Here is a 14,475-nt window from a genome sequence, read left to right as displayed (position 1 = left end):
CAGTTTTAAAAAAAAAAAAAAAAACAATTTAATATAAAAGAATTAAAGAATGAGAATTAGAATTTGGAAATATGAATTGAAAATTGCAAAAAGTAATAAAAAAATAAAATGAGAGCAAATTGACAACTGAGATTTGAGAAATTTTTAGAGCAAGAGCAAATAAAGCAATTGAAGAAACTAAGAGAATTTCGGATGTAAGCAAATATGAGAAGTTTATACACTATTTATACAAAAAAAAGGAGAAAAGAAAATGACCAAAAAGACCCTCCAACTGCTATAAAATAGCTATATTTGAAGGGTAAGATGGGTTTTGAAAAAAAAATTTAATTTTTTTGTCTCCAACTTGGCAGGACCGCCAGGTTTTTTTTTTTTTTTTTAAAAATAACAACCCGCCAGGCCGCCGGGTTGGCCTATGCAGGCCTAGCCCACCCGGTTGGGGATACCCGGCCTGGCCCGACCTTCCCTTAAGCAGGGACGGGTCGGGCCTAGGTTTAGTCAAGCTGGGTTAGGGCTGACCCGCCTAACCCAGCCCATTTTTTCCACCTTTATTTGTAACCTTGAAAAAAGAGTTGATTATATTATTTGAATGAATTATTGAGAACCTTTTGTGGTTATCTTAAACGATCCAACCTTTTGTGGTTGTTTTATCCAATCCAATATCCGAACTTGATACATTCAATGGTGGTTTATTGTATCCCTGTTTTCTTACATTCAATCTTCGCATCTCTTGATTCTTTTGGCATGATACACATATTTTAGAATAAATCAATTCATTTTTCAAATCAAATCGTAATGTTAAAAAGTCAAATACTAACTTAAGATTGGAATTACTTCAAAATTTGAAGCTTTTCTAGTATTTCCAAAAATGATAGTAAAACCTTATAAATATAACACTAGAAGTAACATTTTTTTAGTTAGTAGGATTAGTTGTATAAATAGACAGAGAAGATTGGAAGAGGGTAAGTCATCTGGAAAGGAAGAATGAAAAAAAGAAACAAGGAATGATAATTAATATAAAAAGCTTAAATAGCATTTTTGTGACAATAATATAATGGGTTTTTCTATAATTGGTTAGAATTAGCTATTTTATAAAAGTATATCATAAAATAGTAATTTCTTGTTTAACACATTTTTTAACAGATTTTGAATCTTCTTGGTCTCCTTAGTGTTTTTGAATTTTTCTTCGTCTAGATTTGGTTTACAAATTTAAAATTGAGAAATTGCAAGCAAAGAAGTGAAAAGGTGCTTGTACACTGTGGTTTGTGGTGGCCTAGCCACCCGTGGTTGAGTATGGCAGATTGCGGTGGCTAGGATTTGGTGTGTTTGTAAGATTGTTTTTGTAAATTAATTTTTTATTTAAAAATCGATTCAAAACCGGTTAACCAATTTTCTGAACCAAATTATTGGTTCGATTTAAAATCAGTTTAAATAGTATATCGATTAAGTTTCAGTTCGATTTTTGTTTGAACTGGTTTTTTCGTTCGATTAACCGATTTTTCCCACCCCTAATGGTGGTTGATGGCATTAGTGAATAGTGATCCATGATGGTGTTGAAAACTTGAAATTGGATTATGTTCTTGGAGTCAAGTTGGGGACATGGAGGGGGTTGTTTGCTGGGTAGGATAGAGGTTGTTTGGTGAATATATTAAAGGTTGTTTTGTGGGTTAGATAGAGGATGTTTGGGTGAATGGGTGAGTGGGTGTGTGATTGTAACAAATGAAAAGTGCATAAATTGTGGGGGTGTGATTGTAATAAGTGAAAACTATAGTGAACAATAACGGGTACCTACAGCCGTAGGGGTGAGCACTGGTAGCGGATAGAACCGGAACCGGGGGTAAGAACCGGAACCGGAACCCTACCCAAACCTTGCACTGTGCGGGTAGGTTTCGGTTCCAATTTTTTGGAACCGCTACTGTGCGGTTCTGGTTCTGGTTCTTGTATGTGGAGACCAGAACCGGAACCTTAAAAAGGGTACCCTGTTTGGAACCTGTGGGTACCCGGTTTGGAACCTGTAGGGGTACCCAGTTTGGAACCTGTTTGGAACCTGTTTGGAACCTGTTTAGAACCTATTTGGAACCTGTTTGGAATCTGTTTTGGAACCTATTGGAACCTGCTTTGGAACCTGTTTGAACCTGTTTTGGAACCTGTTTTTAGAACCTGTTTAGAACCATATTTTGGAACCTGGACTATAATAAAATATGTGAAATGTAATAATGGGGGAGTTTCTATTATTTTACATATAAAAAATTTAAATAGAAAAAGTTAAATTTTTAGAATAACCTAATTATAAATATCCGAATACAATTATACTTATTACATATAAATTACACCATATTAAAGCTTTAATATTTATAATACATTAATATTAAAGTTTTGATCAATTAAGTGAATATTGGATTATGATCCAATTAAAAGTGTTTACATTTTAATGTTATTAAAAGAATTTTTTTTGAATAAATAGTATATTTGATTGATATAATATATTTAGTTATTTACTTCAATTACAGTTCTAAGTATATCATATAAATTAGTAATTAATTAATATATATGTAAATTGATAACATTACTAAATTTAATTACTAGTTAATATCATACTTAATCAATTATAACATTACATTATAGTTATATATTACTTAATTAATTATAATTTTATAACATTCCTTAATTGATTTAAGTAATTAATTATAGCATTACATTAATTGATTACTACTTAATTAATTGACTTATAAGTTATAACATATTAAATAGTTAATTAATTGACTTATAATTAGAAATTTAATTAATTATAGCATTACGTTATAGATTATAGTATAATTACTTAATCAATTATAACATTTTATTATAAACATTAGTACAACCTTAATTAAATAAAAATTTAATTAATTATAATATTACATTAAAATTTTAGTATGATTACTTAATAGTTAATTCACTATAACATTACATTATAGTATGATTATATAATTAATTATAACATTACATAATTAAATATTACTTAATTGATTATGTCTAATTATAATATTAGTAATTACTTTTACTACATAACATTAGCATAATACTTAATTAAATGATAGAATTTAATTAATCATAACATTACCTTATAAACATTTCATTAAAACATTAATTAAGCATTACTTATAGTTAATAATTACTCAATTAAATTATAATATTATTATATTACATTATATTTATGATCACTTACTTAATTATAGCATTATATAGTTAAATGATTACATAATTACATAATTGTTATGATTATAACATTACATTATAAACATTAGTAATTTACTAATTACTATATTATTCAATACTTATTAAACGATTAAAATTTTAAATAATTATAACATTACTTATTATTTATAATATAATTACTTAATCAATTATAACATTTTATTATAAACTTAATATATTAATCAAATGATTTGAAATTTAATTAATTATATATTAAATTATAGATTTATAGTATGATACTTATATTATAACTTACATTATACTATTATAGTATGATTATATAATTAATATAATACAAATAAAATATTACTTAATTGATTATGAGTTATGATATTATGTTTTAACATTAGTAATTACTAATTTACTACATAAACATTAGCACAATACTTAATTAAATGATAAGAAATTTAATTAATTATAACATTACCTTATAAACATTTCATTATAACATTAATTAAACATTACATTAGTTAATAATTACTCAATTAAATTATAATATTATTATATTACATTATATATTATGATCACTTACTTAATTAGTATTACATAGTTTAAATGATTACATAATTACTTAGTTATGAATTTTATAACATTACATTATAAACATTAGTAATTTAATATATTATTACATTACTTAATTAAACGATTTGAAATTTAATTAATTATAACATTACCTTATATATTTAATAATAAATTACTTAATCAATTATAACATTCCATTATAAACATTAGTATATTAAAATCATGATTTGAAATTTATTATTATAATATTAATTATAGATTTATAGTATGATTACTTAATTCTTAACATTACTTATACTATTTAGTATAATCATTAATTAATATAACATTACATAATTAAATGATTACTTAATTGATTATGAGTTATGATATTATGTTTTACATTAGTAATTACTAATTTACTACAAAAACATTAGCACAATATTTAATTAATGATAAGAAATTAATTAATTATAACATTACCTTATAACATTAATTAAGTTATTACATTATAGTTAAATAATTACTCATTAAATTATAATATTATTATATTACATTATATTTATGATCACTTACTATTTATAGCTACATAGTTAAATGATTACATAATTACATAATTATTTATGAATTTATATCATTACATTATAAACTTAGTATTTACTAATTTACTATTTATTACATTACTTTAAACGATTAAAATTTAATTAATTATAACATTACCTTATATATTTATATGATTACTTAATTAATTATAACATTCCATTATAAACATTAGTATATTATCAAATGTTTGAAATTTATTAATTATAATATTAAATTATAGATTTAGTATGATTACTTAATTCATTATAACATTACATTATACTTTATAGTATGATCTATAATTAATTAACATTATATAATTAATGATTACTTAATTGATTATGCGTTATAATATTATGTTTTAAACATTAGTAATACATTTACTACATAAACATTAGCACAATCCTTAATTAAATGATAAAAATTTAATTAATTATAACATTACCTTATAAACATTTTATTATAACATAATTAAACATTACATTATAGTTAATAATTCTCAATTAAATTATAATATTATTATTTACATTATATTTGATCACTTCTTAATTATAACATTACATGTTAAATGATTACATATTACTTAATTAGTTATGAATTTATAACATTACATATAAACATTAGTATTTACTATATTATTACATTACTTAATTAAACGTTTGAAATTAATTAATTATAACATACCTTATATATTATAATATAATTACTTAATAACATTATCATTCCATATAAACATTAGTATATTAATTAATTTATTGAAATTTAATTAATTATAATATTAAATTATAGATTTATAGTATGATTACTAATTCATTATAACTTACATTATACTATTATAGTATGATCATATAATTAATATAACATTACATATAAATAATTCTTAATTGATTATGACATTATATTATAAACATTAGTAATTTACTAATTTACACAATACTTAATCAAATTATTATAACATTATATTATAAATTATGGTATGGTTTTAATTAATTATAACATTATATTATAACATATTACAATACTTAATTAATATTAACAATTCTGTTGCTTAGAGATTACAGGTTAGGAGTTACATTGGACACAAATGAATGAATAATGAAAATTTGTTAGGGGTGTATTTGTAACTTATAAGGTGTTTTTGCTATTTTTTAAACTAATAGGGGTAATTGATTTTTTATAGGGTACCCTGAAAGGAACCGGAACCTGCATTTTTATCTAGTTCCTTGAATTGAAGAACCTGCACTGTGCGGTTCTGATTCCGGTTCCTTTTTTTGGGAACCTGCACTATGCGGTTCCGGTTCCGGTTCCCCCGAAAAATGCAGGGTACTTGGAACCGCTCATACCCGCATAGGATAGGGATCAGGTCCAATATTTTGGACCCGTTTAGAGTCGACCAGTTTTGGGACCAAACCTATTAGGCTCGGCCCGTACCCGACCCACCCTCCCGTTTTGCCAAGTCTAGATTTGTCCCTTATCATTTATCTTTATAAATTTACTTCTAAATTTATCCTATTAAAATTTTTAAATCAAATATAAATGTCTAAATAAACCTTATCGATTTACAAAATAACTCTTATATTTATATTTTTACTATTCATTTTATATTTTCTCAAACCTTGTTTTGTATTTACTCTTCATCTTTTTTTAATCTTCATTTAACATATCAATCAAGCATATTTAGTCAATTGCGCACATTGTTAAGTTTCAATCATAGACTCTACATGTATTTTCTTTAAAAAAAATATATAAATAATAATAATAATAATAATAATAAATTTATAATACTAGAAAAGTGCAAATCAATTGAAAGTTAAAAACAATAAAAAAGGATAAGATAAACCCAAAGAACTTAATACATATAGGTTATGTTTAATCTATATTATTTTAGATTTATGATGTAGAAAATAAATTTTAAATTTTAAATTAATAGAAACAGTTTTATTCTAGATGGATTGTGCATAAAATATTTTTGTCTTAATAATTTTTATAAGAGATAAAACTGTAACCAAGAAGAAAATAGTAACAGCGAACTAATAAGATAAAATATAAGAGACCAATAGGCAATAAGATCATTCTAAATAAATATTTAAAATTATGAATTTAAATAAATATAAAAATTGCCGCGACCACCTGTTGTGAGGGCCTAACCATCAAAGTGAAAGTGACAAGAAACGTTTCAGCTCCTTGCTGCCGTTATTGGGTCATTGGGTGTGAATAGTGGTATTTGGCTTAATTCTCTTTTTATTTTTATTTTTTTAAAGAAAATTTTATCTCTATACTGTACTTGGCCATCAACTGGAATAACATTGCTTTTGCAATGTAATTATATGTTTACTTTTTTTCCTTTGTATCTCTAATAAAATACTTCATAATGGAGGATAATAATTTGGAATACATATATGACTACTATTTTTTAAAACAGGTTATCAAACTAATTATGTTCAAATATCATAGTCTATAATTATGTTCATGTGAAATATTGGTGACTTGCATCATATCTTGGAACAATGTGACGTTTTTCCAAGTAGTGGTATAATACATGTTTATAACAATGCATCAACATAAAAATTGTAAATTTATGACAAGAAACCTGTAAATTAAAACATAAAAACTTGTAAAATAATGCTGCACTATAGCCAGAGCCAACGTTCCACACGAGCAATGCTGTGAACTCAACGAACCAAAAAAGCCCTCCAACAAGACATCAATCGATAAATTAGAAAGCTCAAGCACTCAACAATGAAGATTCAGAAATGCAAGAACAATAATAAGAGTACAATCAACTGCACATAAAAAATGTCATAAATCAAATATATTGGTTACTGTACAGATTTTAAACCGGGAACGTTAGGTTTGTTCTTCTAAAGTATCCGTCTTCCATGATCACTATGTTGCTGTACAAAACTGTGTTTTGCTATCATTCTCTAGGTTAATCAATCGCATTCCTTTTGATGCAGTAATTCTGCATACATTGACAAAAAAACAGACCAACCAATAGATGATATTAGCTAAGGTTATGCAAATATAAAAAAACTTGGAAATTCCTGAAATGAATCTTCAGCTCCGTAGAGATATCATAGATTAACAACTCGAATCTATTTCATAAACTACATATTAAGATCAGTATGTTGTATAGAACCGGCAGAGGCATGAAAACAACTTTAGCTTAAGGTACATGCAACGACCAAACCATTATTGATTCTCACTTGTCCTACAATGAATATTACCATAACTATCTAACAAATAATACAAAATGTCTTACCAATACAAAAGTCTGTGCCAAGAAACAAAAAGATTGGAATTTTCAACAACCCACCAAGTCTCATAAGTTCTCGCTTTAATAATCTGTTATGGAACTTATAGGTACCAAACTGGTCCTGCTATACATTTTGAAATCACCTTTCCTGAAAGGTATTTACAATTTTTAAAAACTTCTCTTTCCTTTCCATTTCTTTCTGGGAAGAAGAATTCAGCCTCATAGGTTCTTATTCAAGAAAAAAAAAAAAAAACAGAAGAAGAAGATTGTAGCTCTACACACGTATGTAAACCCACCCACTTGAAAACAATTCTGAAATTAGGAATTGCAGATACCAAATATCCGTAAGTGGCCACCAAGATTAAAACCATAGAAATATAGCACAAAGACAGACTGAAAAAATGGCCAAGGAGAAAGAAAAAAAAAGAGAGCTGAAGAAAGATTTTAAGATATATTCACCTGGTATACTTGAAAATACGGTAAAATATCAAACAAGCTTCTATGAATGGAACTAAAAACCCTCAAATTTATAATTATCCAAACTCACAAATAAAGATAAAAAGAGAATACTTACGTTATTCACATACTGAAAGTTGATGTTTTTTTTAACCAATCAAAGTTTTATGTTTAGTTCAGCAATAAATCCTGCCACATGAATAAAGAAAGAAAAGAATAAGTAGTTTTTTTTCCTACGATTGTCAAACAAGCTCTTCAGCTTAACTGCTCAACATATTAATGCTTTTATATGCTTTGAGAATGAAAAATATTCTGAAAAGAAGTCTTGCTCAGGCACCACACAAATAAACTGTTTCTGACTGCTACACTCAAAGTACCCCAATTGTTGTAATACCAACTGGTTTAAAAGGAGCAACTAATGCCAATTTATCGTCATCAAATCTTAACGGAATGTCTACAATAATTCCAACCTGAATCACTAAATGGCTGGTTCTTTTAGAGCATGGCTCTTGAGAGAAACAGTTATTGGGGCTTTTGGAAAGATTTAAGAGAATTGGAGACTGAAATGGATTGGGAGAAAAAAGCAGGTGTTGGACAGTGAGGAGCTGAGGTGTGGATCCAACCTCCTTTCCTTCCCCTAAAATAGAAAGTGTCGAGCATAATATTTTATTTGTAATTTTAGTAAACTGAAGGCCAGGGAATTAAGGAAAGGGTGTACACCTAATGAACAAATACCAGAAAAGATTTAACTAAAAAGAACTAACCCTATATAACTCTACAAAGATTAATCTATCATTAGAAAGGCTTGCTTACCTGATTACCCCTCATTTCAAGATTCTAAGCTTATCTCTTGACAATGTCGAACAGAAGCAGTACGAACCATATCAACTAAGAATTCATCCAGCTGTTCAAGATCACCAGAGTCTCGTAGTTTATTATATAAAGGGGCCATGAGCTCCGCTGCAACTTCAGCCAACTTCCATAGAGAAAATTTAGAAGCAATTTGGATAATTTTAATCGACAATTCTCGGGAAGAATCCAGACAAGATACAATCACTCTATAGCATACATCCTGAATTCCTTCCAATCGCCAGAAATCAGCAAGCCAACAAAGCTCTATATATGGCAGCAGGTGGTACAGTTTTTCCTCAGAATCAATATTGTCCCATAAACACCCTTTGGGAGGACTTGGTAGCTGATCAGTATAGAGCCATTCCACTAGCTTAATCATAGCTTCCCAACTAATAGGGACCTTTATGGTTTGTGAATGGCTGCAAGAAAGCATAATATCAAATGAACTGGAATAAATTGTAAAAAGAGAAATACTAAGGGAAAAGAGACTAAAGAGAAGAAAACATTTATTGTTTCTATGAATATGGAAGAAAGATATTTAAAATCATATAAAAGATATTTCAGAGTTGATTTACAGTAATTGAAAACAAATTATAAGTCAAAATAACCAACTCAGGGCCCCAACATTCATATATAAAGACTTGCGAAGGCCAAACAATAGGTACCCTAACAAAATGATAGCTTCATCAGTTGCTTCAGAAAATTAGCCGACAACAGAAAAACAAACTGTTAAAGATATATTAGACAGTCGTATCAGCACCTCTCCTGCATCCCTGATTCAAATAATGCTCGGAGATAATCACAGCTTGACCATAGTATAACTTTATGAACATGCATGTGTGGCACTGGTAGAGAGCAAACACTGCATGTCCAGCTTGATAGTTCAGTTGCTTTAGCTTCCAGGATGATGTCCCTGAAAACAGAAACAATGTAAATTAAAGGCCACACTTTCAGAAAAACTGCATAAGACTATGAAGGAATCAAACCAAAATTTCATTCCATCCAAATAATGAGTCATCCATTTCCTCAAATTTATTAGATACTAAAGTTATTCATAATGAACTGTTCCAATTTTCCAAAAACAGAAAAAAAAAATTGAACTTAATTATTATCAACCACACAATTTGTAATAATAAACATGTTTAAGATTACTGCAAGTCAGTCATAGAGATCTACCCACAGTCAGACTGTCAAATCAAAGACAGTTCTTTCATTGCATACCAGGGAAGCACACAGATTTCAGCATTTGAAACATTACTCATAATGAAGCTTCTTAATCAGAAACAAAATTAGGGATCATAATAGGAATTAATGATCAGATTGAACTAATGCGCATCAAGATAACTTTAAGGAAACAAATAAAGAGCAAAACATACGAACAACGCTGCCCAACTGGACCAAGAGCAGCAGCAAGATCAGACCTGGGGATAGGAGTTCCCCATGTAGGACTTTTTCTATACAACAGTCGCAATAGAGATTGCAAATTACAACTTTTAGCCAGAGGTTTCAACTTATTCACAAGTTCATCTCTTGCTTCCAGAAAACCAAAGTAAACATATTCTAACAGTCTCAGCAACGCCTGGCTGTCAACATGAGCAGATAAACGAACTTCTTTCCGAAACTTTTCATGGATCTTTTCAGCATCATCAGTCACTGAAGCATTAGTCAATGCTTTCTCATCAAAAGGCAATACTTCAGGAGGCAGCAATGATGGGCATCGTACCACAAGAACAACACTGTGTACACTCAAAGTCTCCCCATCTGTTAGTATGAATTGAATATCTGCATGTTCGTCCTCATTTAGTGCTTTCCCCATCCTTTTCCCCAGTTTACTTGGAAAACCATAAAATCCAAATTGACTAAGAATATATGCAGCAAACCATTTTGGTCCATCACTAGAAGCGTCATTGCAGATCTCCTGGAGTATGCTAACCAAAGGAACTTCCTTACTGTTTACCTCGTCACAATATATGTCTCTATTATCTTTTAAACAACCCGAAAGGTGTACCAACTCAGCTAGTGCCCATAAACCATAGAGCAAAAGGACATCATCGCCTTCCCATTCTTCAGCATGTACCCAGCAACAAGTCCTCTTCAAAAACTTATTATCCCAATGAGGGTTAAACCTTTGCCTCTTAATATGCATATGATTTCTCCAGTACCACCTCACAAAAGCCGATGCTATCTTCATTCCTTTACCTTCAATAACATGCCTTTGATACTCTGGCAAGCCTAAGTAACATGTCAACCCTAACAAGTCAACGACTGCTTGATGTATATATGACAATCCACTACAGTCTACTGATGATACATAGTTTAGGGAATGCAGCAAGTTTTTCAAGTAGTCCTTTCCATTTGGCAATAGAATTTCCGAAAATATAAATCTAGCATTCGACGAAATGTACTTGCAGGGAGAATAAACCATCATGAGAACTGCCCATGATGCTGATTCACTTCTGGGGGTTTGCATGGCATCAATTTCGCAGATTTGATGCCCCATGCTAATTGAATTGACAAATTCCAAGCTACAGAGAAAATGGGAACAAACAATCAGATCCTGAAGATAAAGATATTAACCTTGACAAAGTTACAGACTAGAGTGAATAACAAAGACAAAAACACAAAAGGTTGCAATAACAAAATGTTACCATGCACATATAATAAGGACTTTGATGTGAAGTTCATTTCCGTTCGCATTAGGAGTGAAGTCTTCCTCACAGTATGTTGCAAGCCATCCAAGAATATTCCAGATGTAAGGCCTCAAAACATGAAGAAAATTTTTATTAAGACCCTCTTGCGCCATCGTTATCTGTTCTTCTAGTGATGAGAAATGTTGTAATTGTCGACCGTGAAAATCTTCCAGAATAAGATCAAGGAGAACCTTTTCAATCCCATGGTTCCAAAAATAAATGTGATGCTTCCCTGCCCAACGAGTAACCAGACCCAAATGACATGCCTCGACTAGCAAAGACATCTTGTCACTTAAAATCTTCCCAAAGCCAAAGCTCCATCTATTCATCCCACAAACAATAGCTTTAACAAGAGGCTCACAACACAAGCTTGTCATTCTTAAGAAACTTTGCTCATTTGTCTGAACAATAAAACATACACAAATATTAATAGTTGACATATATTTGTAGGAATTTTGTGAGAAGAACAAATTACAACTGTTACCGCTAAACATTGGGCTAGTCTGAATCCCTCTGCCCGGACAGCAAGAGGACATGAGCTATCCATGCAGAGAACCATTGTTTGTAGAAGGGCTTCTCCATTGTCTAGAAGCTTCTTGGCAGCATTACCACATAAACCTAGTACAGGGACATAATTGATAATTTAATCCACAAATTAACTTCAACATAAGAGATGAAGATATAGAAATTCACTATTGATAAGCAATTACCTAATGAAGAATACAACTTCACAACTGCAACTTTAACCGAGAGGTCAGGCTTTACAAGTAGAGTGTCTAAAACTTTCATCAATACAGTATCATTCCAAACAGCATACCGAGACTGGGGCCATCGCCACATTATGGTACTCAAAAGAGAAGCAATCCCTTGGAAATAATCAATTGGCATAATCTCATAAGAAAACTTTCGAATCTCAGTAACAATACAGGCAACAGTATTTCTTTCTTTTAGCATTTCCCAAACTTGTTTTTCCTTCTTTACAATCAGATTAGAGAGAAACATGTTCATAGCTGTAGCACAAGAAATAGCAACTTCTAATTGATTGGAAGACAACAAGGACAACAAAGGATCACCAAGATCCAATATATACTGTTGTAATATAGAAGAGGGAATAACGGTCAAAAGCTTCACAACTACATTTGCTGCCATACTCAATACAGCTCCACTTTTATACTGTAGAATCCACACCAAAGCCTCAACTATATGAGCAACTGAATCCTGAAATTATGAATGGGAAAAATAACTAAAATTAGGACAAACAAAGCCCTCAGAATCACGGAAAAAAGTACTTCAGAGTTGAGAAGCCATTAAGTGTTTTGATCAAGCAAGATCGCTTTTATTATAAAACAATAGCGAGAATGAAAATAATTGGTTTCTAAACATTAACTTGATTGGCATAATTCAAGTGCTAAAATGAAAAACTCATCAATACACTTGAAGTCTTCTCCAAAGATTCACTTGATAGTGCATAATTCAAATGCTTTTCCACTAAAAATCACTTTCTACAAAAGCACTCCCAAAGCAATAGAGCTCAAGAATACAAAAGCTCACATATATGAGTAAGAATCCTGAAATTGTGAACGGCAAAAAGAACTAAAATTAGGACAAACAAAGCCCTCAATAGATTCATAGTGCAATTAACACTTCTTTGAAACAAAAGCACTTCAGAGTTGCGTCATTAAGTGTTCATCTGTCAATCAAGATAACAAAAGCATTCAGAGTTGAAAGCACTTGCAAAAAATAATAGATTGCTAAGCATTATTGATTGGCATAATTCAGTGCTAAAATGAGAAACTCACGGACAAACACGAAGTATTATCTCAATTCACTTGATATGCTTAATTTAAGTGCTTTCCACTAAAAATCACTTTCCACAAAAGCACTTCAGAGTTGAGAAGCCAAAGTGTTTTTTTAGTCAATCAAGATCGCTTTTATTCTTTTAAGAGCACTTACAAAAACAAAATAATGATTTCCAAAGATTAACTTTATTGGCATAATTCAAGTACTAAAATGAGAAACTGACGACAAACACGAAGTATCGCAGACATGCCCTTGATAGGCATAATTTAGTGCTTTTCACTAAAAATCACTTTCTACAAAAGCACTTCAGAATTGAGACGCGATTAAGTGCTATTTAGTCAAGCAAGATTTTTTTTTTAAAATCACTTTCAAAACAAAAAATATTGATTCCAAACATTAACTTGATTGGCCAATTAAAGTGCCAAAATCAGAAACTCATGAACACATCACTTGAAAGGCATAATCTAAGTGTTTTCACTAAAAATCACACTCTCTACAAAAGCACTTCCAAAGCAATAGAAGCTCAAGAATACTAACGAGCGGAGGTGCGACGCATCAGCAGAACAGAATCAAGAAACGCCGCGATTGAGCGAACTACATGTTCTGTATTTCAATGTCCGTCACCTCCATTTCGTTTTCAATTCTCTCCACTTCACCGCATCTGTTTCATCTTTCAAACTTTAAATTTCCAAATAAAATTAAACTAATCAAAATCAAAAAACTAACTTCCGTATAAAAATTTAAGAAAATGAACAGAAAGCGACCTGGTTCCGAGACTAAGAGCATGGAAGAGACGGGATGGAGAGTGAAGAGGTGTCCACAATGCCTCTGTTGTTCTCTCCTCCGCCATGTTTTGAATTTGAAGCTTCATTTTTTTTTATTTCCTTGCGGTTTTTACAAATTTTAGAGAAAATTTAGCTACCCGTACCCCAAGTACGTATTTAAGAAAATGGCCTTGAAACTGTATCAAATATTTTATAATTTAGAGAAGATGACGTGGCATAGTTAGGATTAATTAAACACATAAATGGGTTAAAATGAAGATTAAAACATGTGGGCCGAATCAGAAATAATGAAAGTTTTCAAAATTTGAAATTTCGCAAAACA

General features: G+C 30.0%; 1 protein-coding gene across 1 annotated transcript; it reads right to left on the bottom strand.

Annotated features, from left to right (window-relative positions):
- Nucleotides 1–6,802: 6,802 nt before the first annotated feature.
- On the bottom strand, nucleotides 6,803–14,218 carry LOC116106727 (BTB/POZ domain-containing protein At1g04390). Its single transcript, XM_031393057.1, has 9 exons — nucleotides 14,123–14,218; nucleotides 12,279–12,786; nucleotides 12,053–12,186; nucleotides 11,527–11,969; nucleotides 10,255–11,403; nucleotides 9,639–9,791; nucleotides 8,840–9,297; nucleotides 8,145–8,215; nucleotides 6,803–7,276 (listed from the first exon to the last, which is right to left on the bottom strand). The coding sequence occupies exons 1-7, from the start codon at nucleotides 14,216–14,218 to the stop codon at nucleotides 8,856–8,858; spliced, it is 2,925 nt and encodes a 974-aa protein (XP_031248917.1). The 3' UTR covers nucleotides 6,803–7,276; nucleotides 8,145–8,215; nucleotides 8,840–8,855.
- Nucleotides 14,219–14,475: the final 257 nt, after the last annotated feature.

Source organism: Pistacia vera, unplaced genomic scaffold, assembly GCF_008641045.1.
Source record: "Pistacia vera cultivar Batoury unplaced genomic scaffold, PisVer_v2 Contig521, whole genome shotgun sequence".
Lineage (NCBI taxonomy): Eukaryota > Viridiplantae > Streptophyta > Magnoliopsida > Sapindales > Anacardiaceae > Pistacia > Pistacia vera.
This window is presented reverse-complemented; position numbering and strand designations above follow the sequence as displayed.